The sequence below is a fragment of the Egretta garzetta genome, unplaced genomic scaffold, assembly GCF_000687185.1.
Source record: "Egretta garzetta isolate BGI_Z169 unplaced genomic scaffold, ASM68718v1 scaffold342, whole genome shotgun sequence".
In the NCBI taxonomy this organism is placed as follows: Eukaryota; Metazoa; Chordata; class Aves; order Pelecaniformes; family Ardeidae; genus Egretta; species Egretta garzetta.
Window position 1 is genome coordinate 337,562 of NW_009258887.1, and position 16,178 is coordinate 353,739.

A 16,178-nucleotide genomic window follows, 5' to 3' on the forward strand; every position below is an offset into this window, starting at 1 on the left:
GACTCCTTGCTGTGGAGGACAGAGCAGTCAGAGATGACATGCAGGAGAGGTATAGCGGGTCTACGCTGATGGAGACAGCTTAAGTACAATGAGCCGGTTCTTCCACAAAACCAATGTTTTCATGTTGCTGGAAGACCACTTTGCTGCTTCTCTCATTCCTCCTGCTGTATCCAGTTCCCTAACCCTCAGATACAATTTGTCTGCTAGACATGTGCCAGATTATCTTCATCTTGACACAGCACTGGTGCATAAAGTTCCCAGTGGTCAACCTGTACAGACCAGGTACATCCTTTTGACAGGTTCTCCCTCTACAGCACCCATTTGGCTATTTGTACCTCTGCGCTATGTGCCCCTCTCACCCCTGCCAGGTTCTTGCAGTTAAGTCTTGGATACTCAGAACTGCCCGATGTGGTTGCTTGACTCTTAGATTTGCATACCAGTGTATTTTAATGCTGGCATGTAATGAGCTTACCAAATGGTAATTACATACAAGATCTCTCCTCATTAGTCCATTAATTGGCTAGGATTCTTTCATGGCAAGAGTATTCACAAATAACAATCGGTTCCTTTTATGGTTATGGGGATACAGCTTTTTGCCAGAGCTGACTCTGACTTAGTCTTTGTCTGAGCTTACACTTAGACCAAGGCTAACTAGAGAAGCAGGGAAAGGGGTTCTTTCAGCTCTCTGCAACGTCAATCTTGCCATCTTGAAAGAGGTATAGATGTATATTGTAGTCTCGTAAGATGAGATTGTAATTGATGTCATCAAAAGGCCAGATGTGGAAAGCTCATTTTCTGCTTTTGACTTTGACAGGAGTTTGTTCTGACTGGAAAGTGAGAAGTCACTAATTTTAAGAAGATACATGAATATCGTAACATTTTAATCCAGTTACTAGAAAATAGCTGCAATGTCTAGTTATATATAGTGAGAAGAAAGCTAGTGCCAAGTCAAATACGATCAAAAATATAATGTAAACTTCTGTTTGCTTTTATTTGGCAATGAGGCTATTATTTTAATTGATTAATCTAGAATAAAATATACTTGACAGATTTGCCAACCTTTGTGTGACTTTTAAGTAATTCTGAGAATGATGCTGCTTTCCTAGGTACATGGATTTCTTCCCCACTCCTCCTAATGTCACCACTGACTTCCTCTTTGAGAAAAGTGCCAACTATTTCCATTCTGAGGAAGCTCCTAAGCGAGCTGCTTCCCTCATCCCCAAGGCCAAGATCATCACCATCCTCATTGACCCATCGGATCGGGCATATTCCTGGTATCAGGTATGTACTTTGAAGAACACAGGCAGGCACCAGTCAAGGTTTCCACCTTGAATCCTCTCTGTATATCCTTTCAGTATATATGTATGTAAAGGGTTTGGATAATACAAGCTTTTATTCGTAAGTCAGTGCACCATAGATGATTACCCATGAGCTGAGGTATCTGTCACTGTAAACCTGAAAATCTTTCAAGGGTTAAAATACCAGAAACCACCTTTTCAAAAGTCTGCCTGTAATATAAGCATGTGAAAATGCTTACTTACTTGATTAATTTATGTAATCAGCACATACTAAAATTAGTTTATAGGCACAGTTATCTATTTCATGCTCAAAATACAAGATAGTTTAAGAAATTTTTGTTTTTCTGGTCTGCAGATTTCAACAGGAATTTGGCAAAATAAAGCTATACATAAAAAAAAAGGTAAAATTCCAAAGAGAACAATGTTCTTAGAATTTCTATGACATATTTTATGTTATTTTTTTGATCAGAAGCAATCACAGACCTGAGTCTGATCCTATAGCTTACTCTGCTTTGGACAGGAGGCTTGACTGGAAACCTACTGAGATCCCTTCTGACCTGGATTATCCAATGATCCTCATAAATACCCATGTTCAAATTTGCCTTTCTGAGTATTTACCTTGTGTAAGCTAGAAAAAGAAAATATGAAACTGCTAGAAGTAGAGCTTCTTAGTATTTGTGTTTATTATGCGCGATTCATTTGTACAAAACCTTCCACTCAGTTTATTGAAAATAAGCATTTATACATTGTTTTGTTATTGCTGTTATCTATCGAGTTTCTGATGTCTTTTGATACAAAAAGTATTTATTGATACAAACAATGTTTATCCCAGCATTTTCAATTAATTAATACAGATGAGGACTTCTTAACTTTAAGTAACTTTTAATGTAAATAATCACTCATGGCAAGTTCGGTAAGGCCAGGTCAGTAAGACCAACCAGTTTTGTCTTATTTTCCCAACTTTTGCAGTCTGTAAAGTTCCAGCAATGTTCCAGCAATGTCACTTCTTTTACAGCATCAGCGATCACATGAAGATCCTGCAGCTCTAAAATTTAGCTTCTATCAGGTGATCACAGCTGGACCTCGAGCCCCATCTGAGCTTAGAGCTCTCCAAAAGAGATGCCTAGCACCTGGATGGTATGCTACCCATATTGAAAGATGGCTAACTTACTTCCCACCTTATCAGGTGAATAAATGTAACTTGACATCCTAATCTTATATATGTATAATATCCTGAAAGATTGCCTTTGTAGAAGTCTTGCCTACTGAATACTGATCCTTGGGGTTATCCTAGATATACTAGAGCATGCTTTAAGACATTGATTGTGATTCTTCATAGCCACGTTCTAAGAAGCTGCTTGACATTGCTAGGGATGTCACGTCTTAGACCTTACAGCTGGGAGCTTCTTCTGCAAAACAATTCAGAACAATAATCTGGAAGCTCAATAAACATTGCTGCTGCTCCTTGAACTCTTGTACCCTGAACTGCCTTTAACTTACAGCTGTTTTTCATTTGCTCATGCTTCATCGCTGTATGTCTGGCTCTTTGTCAGTAATGCTGAGAAAAAGGACCAGGCGTGCAGTGCTTCATGGTCTCTTTAATATGAGGTGGTCCATCAGGGTTCCCAAAAGAAAAACTGAAGGAAGATAAAGGGAAGCTGCTCAATAATATTGCTGTCTACTCTGAGTGGTAGCAAGTATCAGCTAGCATCAAGAGAAGTCAGCTGGGATATTGCCCTCCCTGCATGGGTTGAGAAGAGTTTTGGTGTCTGAACACTTTGGGGTGTAAAAAACACCTTTTCCATCTGAAATGGGGACTACCACATGAAATGCATATGATCTAGTACGTCAGAGTCTTCACGCACTTCTTGGTCCTTCCATGCATTAATATCCCACTGGGACAACCTCCTTGGGCTGTAATTGTAGTACTGAATAAACCTGTACCTGTGCAACAGTTCACACACTGTCCCGCTACTGTCCATCCTACTGCTTGATGTTTAACACCGCTTGATGTTTAACGTGCTTCTGGCACAATTTGAACCCAAAAAGCATCTTGCCAAGTAGTTCCAGAGCACAGTTAGAAAGACAACAAGAACCATTACCATTGGGGAGTGTGGACACAACCGGGTGAGACAGTTTAGCAACATGGATCCAGGTCATGCTGTGCCATTTGGCCTCGAGACCAGAAAGCTCCCTCTGATTTGTTTCAGTTAGCAATATCAATAAAGCCTTTGTGTACATCAGTGTGTTTGCCGTCTCAGGCATCACCAGTTTTTTAGTGAATTCGTGTTTTGCCTAGCATGACTTTTCTGTAACTGTCAAAGCATTGGGTCTCTTTTGCACACTTTGTTTTTGGAAATTCCTCACACATTGCTGCCCATAACAATGCATCCACATACCAGAGCCTCTACTGGGACTCATTCATGCACTGAAAGGTTTGGCGTGTTGGTGTTCCTAATGGTCTACAACCTGAATCCTCTTCGTATTCTTTGTGTTAAGACCAGTTTCTCTGTGTGTCTTTGAGCTCCAAAGGGTGTGTGTTTATGGACCCATAGGTTTTAGTACAGGTGGCACATAAGTAACCTGCAAATTGGATCTCCCTGCAAGTTTCTGTTGGCATATAACATACAAATCATTATCCTCCTTCTGGCCCTGTGTAAGATCAAGCCTCAAAAGATGCACTTCCTAAGCCCTGAACATCATGTGGTATACAAGACCAGGCAGACAATATCACATGATCAGCATCTCCTTGGTAGATTTATTTCTGGAATGGATTTTTCTGACATTAGCAGCATGTCTGGCACTACTCCCCACCCAATATTTAAAGATTACTTCAGTTGAGGGAGGTTGGCTGCAATCTGAACCTTCTGTTTATCCAGGACTGGCTTAGCTGAGACAAGTTGGCTGGAGTCTGCACCTTCTGTTTTCCCAGAGCGCGCCAAGAAAGCTCTGATGCATCTAGTTGGTGTTATTCCCCGCATATTCTCTTTTAGGCCAGCCTTGCAGACTTCAAGAGATACACAATACTGTAATATCATTATACTCATACAAAATTCTCTACATTATATTTTCATTAGCTTTTCTCCAAAAGTAACCCATGAACATTGAACAACATGCATTGTCATACAGATTTTTGCCAGATTTTACATCCCATAGTGATAGCAAAGAACCAGCCCTGGTAGCCTTATGTTTCATCTGTAAAGTACTAGGGATTAACTTGCATTGCAAAGGCAATGTTCTACAGTAGGCCATATCCAAACTAGTTAAAATCAGCTTAAAAATACAGCCTTATCTAAAAAAATGAGAGCCTTCCTTCACCAAAAGAGCTCTCAACCAGACAAGCTAAGGCTATCTATAATTTTTAATGCTGTATAAAGTTGGGGGTCTCTAAATGTGTGACTGAATTGAACTCTTACTGTCCATTGTGAAGTCAGCAGGCATACAGCAAGTGGTAGAAGTAGCAAGAGGAATAGGTAAGGTTCCTCTTTTCATTAGAAAAGTGGTAACAACACACTTGCCGTACATGGTAAGAATTTGCAAATCTGAGTATTTTGCAACTTTGGGGTTCAGATGTTGAGAATTTTGATTGACTTAATTTATTATCTAATAGGTCATACAAAAAGTCCTCTTTTGTCTGGCCACCAAGACAGATCTCTAGAAGTTCAGCAAGCTCATGTATCTTAAGTTAATTTCACACCTACAACTTGTTGCTTCAATGCAGTCATCCGAAGACAAGAGGACCCAGCACAACAAACTCCCTCAGGAGCCAAAATATACACTCATGCGCCAGCCCTATAGGAAGTCAAGCTGATTTTGCAACAGCCATCGTTAAACAGCCAGTCTGAAGCTGAAGGACTTGGGCTGTTTCTAAGTTGTTTTCTTCTCCAAATTGTGTCTCTGCTTCTCTCCCACCATGGTGACTTTTAGACACAAAGTAACTCGTGTAGTGGGAGAGCAGGGACTTAAACAATCTCTTCAGCTGTCAGCACTATTACTGTAAAGTGATCGATACGCTGTAAAGTGACTCGAAATACTTCATCTGTACTATTTTCGTTATATATGAAACTATCTACTTTGTAAAAAGTACACTATTTCATTTTTCCATCTCGACGATACGTTAAATGCCTTAGATTTTGAGGAATTTAATGAAATTACATCTTCCTGAGATCAGGATATGAATAAATCAATACAAGCAAGGAAAAATTATGCCTTGGTTCCTTACAACCTCCCTGAAGGTTGAGAGGGAGCATTTTTTGTTACCCGCTCCCTGGGAACGTCAGGAATTGGAATGAATTTCCACTGGTGAAACTTCTTCTCACATGTATTGTTTTGCAGTGGCAGAATTGGGAATGGCACAGGTGTTCATCTCTACATGTTTTTTAAATAGTGAAGAAAAAACCCCTTGCCCCTTTTCTTTCAAGTAGAAATATCCCCCATTTGGGATGGTTTTTGACCTCTGTGCTGTGAAGCCCTTAAGGCCTGTCTTCAAAGCTTATGTCTTAGCAAAGCAGTGAGTTCATTTTTGGACTCAGGCAGTCATCATGCATCTGATTGCAAAGACTTCTGGAATGAGCTACTGCTTTCTGAACATACTTCCACTAATCCACATCTCTAAATCTACGTGTTATATGTGAGTAATTCCAGCGACCGATCTTTCAAAAGAAAAGACGTTTTCTCCCTTTTGATTATGCTCTGAAACCTCATAGTCTTGCAAACCTCTAAGTCTCATCCAATCCTGGAAGCAATTCATATGATTTCACCCTCTCTGCTTGCATAGAAATGTAAAAACAAGCTTCAGCACTGCTTGCAGAAGGAGATTGTTGAACCATCTGCAGATCTATTTCCTCCCTCCTTTTCATCGCTAAAGCACGATGGAAAAAGTAGAGGTGTTCCCATGACAGAAAATGAATGCTTGAAAAATCCATTTGGGACCTCGCTTTTCTTCCAGCGGTCACAAAGACCCAAACTTGCTGCACCATCAGTGGGTCATCTGGGCATGATACCACATTTAATAAAATTCTCAGGTAGTGTCTGTTTCCCTGAAGATTCAGCTCCAGGTAAAAGGGTGGCCCTGTCTGAAGTAGCCTACTGTGAGTGCGTATACGGTCAAGCACTTAAAAAGAAGAAAAATAAATTACCTACCAGTACCTGGCTTTCTTAGAGAGGTGTTGCACATTCTGTATCTATCTACATCCCTGCCTTAAGGTCCTCGTAACAGCTGACTTTATTCATATTCTCAAAGAAGTTTTTTTCCATACAATTGTGTATTGTTGTATGGGTTTAGAAGTAAGATATTTCACCTAACATCTACCTGCTGGTTTCTGTCTTTCTGGTCATTTCCTCTGACAAGCTTTTCAACATTACTGTAATGTGTGTATATATATATATATGTTTGTGTCTATGAGAATTACAGGTTATTTCTCTAGACATTAATACCTTTTTTTCTTGGCTGGACAAGCCTCACTCAATATCCTGCCAATATTTATTATCTTTCTATATCCTTCACTGCTATTTCTCTGTTGTCACAACAGCTTCCAATTTAATATCATTTCAGATTAAATGAACATGCCATTTACCCTGCTCCCAGGTCACTAATGATGATAATAATTAAAACTGGGCCAATTATCATTCTCTGGGGAAGTACTCTCCATATAATGAATAGTTTGGCAGGTGGAAGTTTCAGTTTGAAGCTTGAAATAATGAATTTTAACTTCCATTTATTTGTTGTAGTTGCTAATTATTGATGGACAGCAGCTGAGAACTGACCCGTCTACTGTAATGGATGAAGTACAGAAATTTCTGGGAGTCTCTCCTCATTATAATTATTCTGAAGCTCTAACGTGAGTTAATTTAATCATAATTTTTGTATATTCCTACATTCCTAAAATACCAGTTAGTCTGTAAGTAAGCTCACTGCAGAATAAAGCCTGTAATACTTCTCCTTTGAGCTGTCAGTAGGATGTGTTCTTCCATGTCTGCAAAGATGACAATTCAGGGTTAGATTTTCTGTGAATCATCCACTGAGCCACTCAATGTGGAGCTTGACTATTAACAGAAGTAAACCTCTGACAAACAGACTAAGTATTGCTTTATGAGAATTGCTTATAAATTTTGGATTAATCGAAAGGAATTTTATTTCCATAAGTGGAACATGGAATGCTGACTTGCATAAACAGAAAGCAAAGAGAATTAGTTTCTCTTTATTTTTGACATTAGCTCCAAGACAGATTCAGTGGTATCAGTCAGGAGTGTAACATCCACTCTGTACATCATCATGTATACAAATCATCTGGATTCTGACATTTGGATTTGGTTGCCCTTAAAATAAGACTGATAACCTTAGGTTTACTCTTTTGAGTCTTCAGCCTGAATTTGGGAAATGCATCCTGCTTGTAGTATCTCCCAGCCTTTACACTGCAAAATATTTGTTTCAGGTTCGATTCGCATAAAGGTTTCTGGTGTCAGCTCCTGGAAGAAGGAAAAACAAAGTGTCTTGGAAAGAGCAAAGGTAGAAAATACCCTCCTATGGATTCTGAGGTAAACCATTGCACTCATCAGCATTATACGGGGACTCAGTTGCCACATATGGGACACCACACAGGCAAAATCATAAGAAGGGAGAGAAGAGAAAATTAAGTAGACGTTAATTAAAATTCCCTACAAATGAAACATTTAAGATAGCTGTGGAGTACATAGACTTTCTCAGTTCTTTATTTCAAATGTGAAGAATTTAAGTCATTAAAAAAAAAAACCTTCTAAAACTTGGCGCCCCTAAAATTCACTTGGAAAACTGTCCCCTTTACCTAAGTGACTTAAGCAGCAGAGGCTCTACAGTGCATGTTTTTTTTTTCCTGAGTCATGATCAGATACGTGCATTTGTGTCTGGGCCCTTGTCTTTAAGAGTAGTTTGACCATGACAAGTAATGCAGATTCTCATATAATCCAGTTATAAGAAAGGTTAGGTTCTGTTTCTATGAATTTTATAAATACCTTCCCAGACAAATGCTCAAATGAAGAAATTTCCAGCAGATCAAATGCTGCAGCCTGTACCCAAGGCCATTTTATTCTCCTATTCTAGCTGTAATTTTTATGTTTATTCTATCCTACATTCCCATTTCATTTAGCCTGACTAAAACGCAAATAAAAATTTACAGTTTGAACAGCAGTAAGTATTAATGTGGCAAGTAAGCCAGGATTTTTTTCTTACAGTACTTAAATTATATTAACATTAATGGAATCATACTAATATAAAATGACTGTGTGAGAATGCTTTTGGCCAGAGAGAAGACAGGGATAAGACAGGACTGTGTTTGTTTATTGTTGTATTTTTCAACTCTAAATACTTCTGAAGATGGGGTTACTAATTGATACATGCCTACATACAAAGATATTTTAGAAGCTTTGGTTTCCATCACGCTTCAGTAAATTCAAAGTAACCACATCAGCTTCAGTACAATTCTTAATTTACATGACTGTCTGAGAGTAGAATCAGATCCTTTGCTTTGACTTCAGCATTCATTTTGGACAGCCTTTGTTTCTCTTGAAAACTATTATCTTTTACAATTCAGTCGTAACTGAAGAGCTTAAACTTGCATGCAGTAGATAGCATAAAACAATATAAATTGCATAAGAGAAAGTAAAGTTTTGACACAGGTAAAACAAACTCTGAAACCTAGAATTCACAGCAACTGCAGTACAGCATTTTATTAAACAAAAATATCTCCTTTTGTATCCATCAGTGCAGGGCTTTTCTGTCAAGCTACTACAGAGATCACAATGTGGAACTGTCAAAACTCCTACACAAATTGGGACAACCCCTGCCATCGTGGCTGAGACAGGAGCTACAGAAAGTAAGATAGCATTGAAAAAAGGCTTTTTGAAATCTCTCTTCCACCCTTCAGTCATCATACCTAAAGTCTCCAGTAGCTACCAGAAGGTCTTTTAAGATATACCTCTTCAAAAAGAGTAAAAGATAGAAATTATTTCCATATGCTGGCATGTGGATTGTGAAAATACATGTGCTTCTTAGAGCTCTGGTTGGCCAAATCTTTCTCATAAACATTTCTGGGCCTGTGGACTTGTGGACTACTGTGCACATATGTGGAAGTTATTTGCAACTGGTATAAACTTCAGAGACACATGACCTGTCCAATTTCATGGTAAATATTTACATCTTTATATATCAGTTTAAAAATACTGTGTCTCATGTAGATTTTGTAGCCCATTGTTAGACAGCTGGCAGTTTTTCTTACTATTTGACTATTGTCTTGCATAAAATACGAAAATTTAATGCAGCACAGAATGCCAAGTGCATTTCTGCCTTTGGAATCAGCTTGCTAATACCCAAAGTATATACCAACAAGGGTGAGAAGTACAGGTATCATATATGATTTAGATGTGCACAGCAACAAAATACATGGAGCAAAATCTGGAAGCCACAGGCAAAAGCAGTGTAAAAAAAACCCCAACAAATACACACACAAAAACCATTACCTATGATTACGGCCTGTAACAACAAACCCTTACAATGTGGTAAGGGCCTTCGTCCATAATTACTATGATTTTGTACTGACTGAAATGGCAAAATACAGAATATAGCCATTATCTGAACAGAAACTTGATTGAGCACGTGAAGCACAAAAGTTGCAGTATAATCCTAATGAGCAGTATTACACTTCAGCAATTGTGAACCGAACTGAAGCCATGCAATGAACAGGCTTTGACTTTTGGCTTCTCTGAGCAGCCAGATCCGGACACTGCACTCTGGGCTTACGTTGCTGTGAATCAGGAGTGACTCCACTGAAATGAATTAAAAACTTGTAAAGAGCAGAAACAGATCCATACTTAGATTGCCTTGATTTGCACCACCATTTTTTTCCTTAATTTATTTGCCTTCAACCTATGCTTTGTGTATACCAAGACCCCTCAACCTGATCAAAATTGACACATCTTTCAGTAACCTTCAGTTTATGTCAGCTGCAAAAATCTGTCAGATTTCCAGATTAAAAAAAACTGGTTCTGGTTCCATCTGGTTCCAGATATTTTAAACATGTTTGGTATTAAATATTAGGAATAAGCTTTAGGGGGAAAAAAACCAAACACGGTGTGTAATCATGGTAGAAAATTACGCTCTAATCATGGAAAACACAAATATCCAGCCCTACATTTATGCGATACATCTCAGTGATACATCTCACAATGCATCAGTTTAGATGTGAGATAAAAGTCTAATTAATAGTACGTAAAAGTCGAGAATGAAGATCAATGAAAACTTCAGCTGAGTACGATCTTAATGCTTCTCCACTGAACTTTGGCTCTGAGTGTTTCTAAAGGCATGAAGAGGTACTGAAAACAAAAGAGAACGCCAGTCCTAAATGCAATGCTTTTTACAGTAGCTCTATAACGTTATCATAATTTGTTTTAGGGTGAATAGTTAAAAACATGCATCAAACAGTGGAAAAACTTTATATGTCTCAGTGCTGTTCAACGACATTTATGTAATCATATACTTCAACTTTCAAGATAATGGAATGGAAACCAGTCTGTTATTCCCTAAATAGAAAACAGATGTTGAGATCCTTACTGTACCTCTAACTGGTAATCTTTATTATTTATTGATTTTGTCTATGTAATATCTGGGTTTGATAGGCCTGTAAAGAAAAAATCTAGACAAATTTGCTGTATATAACAATATTCTTTACACAGCACATTTTTGCTAAGGGAATATGCATGAAAAATGATGAGGACTTACTAGAGTAGACATTTTTTAAGATGAACCTCTTTATTATTTATTAGACAGAATGAGAATTTTCATTTCACTTTAAATATTCACTATCATATGGATTCATCCCAAAAGCTGACTTGTCTTAAAATACTTTTTATTTGTTAAAAGAAACACTCTGGATTCTGAACATCTATAAAAGCAAAGACTCTGCATGCTATGGACAGCTCATGCGTCCTGCAAGCATCTATATGGATTTGTTACAACTAAATTGAATAACTGGAGAAAATACCTGGGGTTTTCATCCTGCCATGATTGATTCTACCCTTGATATAACCTGATGTAACATCACTCAAACATGTTTTTAAAATCCGCAGGGATTGCACAAAGCTCCTGTTTTGTGCACCGCTGCCTCAGTTACCCCATGTTCTTCAGAGCAGCAATTATAAAATAGAAGAAAATAGGAAAAACTTTGGGCACTGTCAAGCACCTGACATTTTCATGGTGAGAGGACCCTCTGCACACAAACCGAGCGCCTCCTATGTGCAGGAGGAATGGGCTTCAGCCACATTTGTAGTTCTTTGTTTTCAAGAACTCCCTTTCTGTCTTCTTTCTCCGGGAAATCAAGGCCCCCGCAGAACGAGAATGAGTGGGCAGTCAAGGACAGCGTGGTAATGGGGTCATGCACATTGGTCACATTGTCCCTCCAGAAATTTTACAACAGACCAGGCGGCGCGTCTCAGGTCTGTGGACTACTTCTGTGAAGTCCTCTCTGAGGTGTGGCAAGCAGCCCCCTACAATTGTTGGTGATCTGGTAAAGCAGCCCAACTGCAGGCAACATGTAGCACTGGGAGGGTAAGTCCCCCACATGCTGCACCTTGGCCTTGGTGGACTAGGCTTGGTTTGGCAGCTAAACACAAAGCTCTTCCTCCAGAGAGGAGTGTCGTGGTCACTCTCAATGAGGAACAGCAGCATGGAGCTCTTCATAGAATCATAGAATCACTTTGGTTGGAAAAGACCTTTAAGATCATCGAGTCCAACCTTTAACCTAACCCTGCCATCCCACCACTAAACCATGTCCTCTTGTACCATTCCAGTGCCTTTCCTAGGGGAGGGAACTGGGAACAAAATGAGTTCCTAGGGAAATCTTCAGTGGATTCCTGTGGTAACTTTACCTGAGTTGATACAGTGAACAAAGCAGCTTGACCTGGAACTGTGCAGCTGAAAGGGAACGATCTTGAATCTGCGTAAGTCCAAGCTCCTGTTGAGATGCAGCTGTTGAGCACTAGCATCTTTAGACAAGGTGCTGTGGGATTAGCTTCTATATAATAAATATAAAAATAAAAAAATATTCTATATAATAGATTTAAAAAGCAATAGAGAAGTAGTAAAGGCAAACTGCTGGTGCTCTTTGCAGCTCTGAATCCTGATGTTCGCTTATTACTTGTTTATACAAAGATGGTATGAAGCCACTTTTTTTTTTTTTCTCCAGGACTATTCTATTTAAATGTGTTCTTACATTTAACAGGAGACTTTAAAAAACAGAATGACTTGTAATGTGCAGCCGACTTGGTGAAGAATGAAGAGTCTGATCAAAGCATGCAGACAACAGATGTGTTATTCCCCAAATCATAGGATGCACATGAGTACAGCTGAGTAAGCAAGTCATATAACATGACTTACCTGACAAAGTTTAACCTCTTCTATTCACAGCTTACCTACAATCAGTATTTAACTTCCAGAGACAGACTATCAGTATTAACATTTTTTAAAAGTACTGATTCATTACAATGAATTTATATTTGGTAGTCAAAGTCAGATGTTTTATTGTGGTTGGTAACACAGCCATGGTTTCTGTTCCCCTGGTAGGTAACTGCACAAGCAATTTCTTTAGCAAACGCTTGATTATGTGAGCTTCACCTTATTTTCATAAATATGATTCTGAAATTTGCTTTCTGCAGACATCTGTGCCGCTAAAAATCAATGTGCAGAAAGTGACCGTTAGGGGGGGTGTAAACACAGAGCCTGATATGAAGTCACTTAATTCTTTGAGCAAACATTCCTGAAAATACTGTGATATTTTCCCAGTTCTACTTGTGCAGAAAGAATTAGTTTTAATGATTTGCAGACTATCTTGTACAGAATATCCTTTTTCATTGCTTAAAAATGTGAAACTTCCTCAGGAAGAAATTAAATAGATATTTCAATGTTTATAGATGTAATACTCTTGTCATTCACATTGAATGAAAATTGCTGGAAACATTTTTCTCAAAGTTTTTTAAAATAAAAAATAGATATTATTCTGATAGTGGCATGGTATCTGAAGTGCAACAATAAACTCTGATAAGAAAATGTAGTGCTGTGTGGAAGTGATTTTTATGTTCACAGAAGTTGTCCTTTTCCAGGTTTGTTAGCAGCTATTGCAGCTTGACACACTGAGCTACAGCACAATCCAGGAGCACGGGAGCAGCATGAAATGTTTTCAGAAATGAAAAATATTGCTTACTCTCTCTGTGAGTGAATATTACTGCTTTATGCAGCTGCTCGTTTTACTGCTTTTGCTTCCTCCTTACTTTTTATTTCTTGCGCCAGAAATTGCTAATGTGCTATAGAAACATTTCCAGAGCTTGCTATTTTTAAGATAACAAGCAGACTTTATTCAAATTATTTGCCTTGGGGATTCAGCAGTTGTGCCAATGCATCAGCCTACACAGGCATGAGAAAACCTTTCTTAGGAGAAACCTCTAAAGATGGTATGAATGTCCAAAGGAAAATTCACTGTTCTCAACAAATTTAGAACAGAATAGAGAAGTGTACTACCTGGCAGGGCAAAATCTGCTTACTGTTTCCATAGAGGTGTAGAAAATAGGAAACCTATGTTAACAAAATATTCTGTTCATTACAGAGAAATGATGCAACCTATAATTTAGAAGTCTATGCTGCTTTTATGATACCTGTCCCTATAATCTCTAAGAATAACCGAAGTGGAACAGTAAAGTAATAACAGAAAGGTACTAAGCAAAGGGAAGAGATCTTTGCTACAAATAAGGCCTGCCTGACCTCTGTCTCCAATTCATCTGATTTCATTTAATGTTTCTTTTCAGTTCTTCCAATCCCCAAATTCTTAGAGCTCAAAGGCAAAAGGCACTTTTTCTCTCTGTGGACCACATGGATGAAGAAAGCACAACAGTCAGCATCAAAGGACAAATCACAGGAACAGGAAAGTAATTAACAGCTGAAACCAAGGGCTAGGGAAACCGGAATGGAGGAGGTATTTAGACAAATTAAGGGTGATAGATTTGAAAAGCACATAGTGAGCTTGAGTCTTTACCACTCTGTTTTCTGTCAGGTTACTTCTTTCTTTTTTAATGCAGTATTTTCTTTCTTCACCTCCCTTTTTCTGTTCTGATCCTCTCTTTGCCTTGAGAAATTCAGATGGGAAATAAGGCTCCTGTACTTTTAACTGCTCAGATGTCTGTCTGCCTAGGAGAGCTGTCAATCTAGTAGCACAAGATCACTATCAGATCTCTTCCAACAGGTATGACACAGAATTGGCCTCGTTCAACCATGGTATAGGGGCTTAGTTCAGAATTACTACTTCCGATCCTATAACCTGTGTTATTCAGGAGATCAGAGAAATGGGCTCTTTTGCCCAAAAAGAAATCTTGCTATTGTCTCCTCAATTAGCTCATCAAGACTGTCGTATTAAGTCTCCCAGTTAAAGGTCCTTTCTTCAGCTAAATTCTGAACTGATTTACTCCTGTAAAAAACAAAACTAAAAAAAAAAAAAACAAAACAAAAAAACCCAGAAAACCATTTTTTGCATAATTTTTTATACAAACACAGTACATACGTTTTAGCTATAGAACTCCCATCTGGAAGGAAGGTGTTACAAGCTAAAGGCAGGAGCCAGCTCTTTTATGCACAAGACAGGAGTGGAAATAATTCCTGAACACGAACGGTGCAAGGTCAGAACAGCTGAGGTGTAGCTTACGGCACAGGTAGGGCTGTAATTTGTCTCTGTTTTTGTACAATCCCAGCAGCCGTTTCATTATTCTACAATACTGCCTGACAGTCATGTATTTAAAGCAGTAGTATTACATCACCATTGTCTAAAAGTGATGAAAAACACCTAACATGGCAGATATGCCTTAGGTAATTTCCTCTCTTTTCCATGGGGAAAAAAGGTAAGAAGTGCGGATACTAAAACACGAGCCGGAAGGCAGCTTCCTGCGCTACACTAGTCATCGCTTCCAGCCTCTTCTTCAAAATCTCCCTAACAATTTAAACAAAGTCATCCCGCTGTAGCCAATGGAGCCAGATTTTCGGTCCCCTGGCTGTGTCAATTCACTGGTGTCTGACCTGCAAAAGCCAAAATCGCCTGCCTGGTCTTTCCACTACGCCCATGCACAGAATACAAACTCACTTTGCACCCTGTGCCTGGCTTTAAAAAACTGCCCTTCCCTGCACGGAGGATGACTGTAGTAATACTTCAATTACGATGCTGTGGTGTAAAGGTGTGGTCATTAGGAGAGGGATAGGCGGGACATTAGGAGGTCAAATGCTGGAACAGGCTTCCTGGAGGGGTGCCCCATGCCCCAAGCCTGGGGGTGTTCAGGAGGCGTTTGGGCAATGCCCTTAGCAACGTGCTGTAGCTTTTGGTCAGCCCTGAAGTGGTCAGGCAGTTGGACTAGGTGATCCTTGGAGGCCCCTTCCAACTGGAATAATCTAATTAAAAAAGAGGGGGTGGGAATTGGGCCAGCATTAACCAGATACACTTGGTTATATGGACTGGAAAAGGAAAGCCACCCACGTTCACCTAAAGGCATGACTTCATTTTTCTAGCACATCTTTTGTGACTTCTCCTTTCTTTTTAGTCCGTGGTTTTCAAAGAACAAATAGTGGTTTAGCATTTAAGGCCCATCTTACGACTTGGCCAAGCAGACGTATCATAAAATCATAGAATGTTTTGGGTTGGAAGGGACCCCTAGAGGTCACCTAGTCCAACCCCCCCGCAGGAGCAGGGACACTGCTAACTAGATATGCCTACATGCATACATACACGCGTCTCCGTCTACATGCAGAAAGCCAAAGAAATCCGGTTCCTCACGGGAATGCTACTGGGTAGCTTCAGAAAGGGCCAGAAAGAAAAATTAAAG

The 16,178-nt window shown here is 39.1% G+C and overlaps 1 protein-coding gene across 1 annotated transcript in view; it reads left to right on the forward strand.

The window, feature by feature from the left end:
* The window catches only part of LOC104121933 (N-deacetylase and N-sulfotransferase 3), a 60,102-nt gene extending 50,945 nt beyond the window's left edge, over positions 1 to 9,157 (forward strand). Inside the window, exons 9-13 of the mRNA XM_009633999.1 lie at positions 1,107 to 1,281; positions 2,314 to 2,484; positions 7,029 to 7,138; positions 7,733 to 7,835; positions 9,038 to 9,157. Coding sequence (XP_009632294.1) covers positions 1,107 to 1,281; positions 2,314 to 2,484; positions 7,029 to 7,138; positions 7,733 to 7,835; positions 9,038 to 9,157 — 679 coding nt within the window. The remainder of the gene's footprint in view (positions 1 to 1,106; positions 1,282 to 2,313; positions 2,485 to 7,028; positions 7,139 to 7,732; positions 7,836 to 9,037) is intronic.
* Positions 9,158 to 16,178: the final 7,021 nt, after the last annotated feature.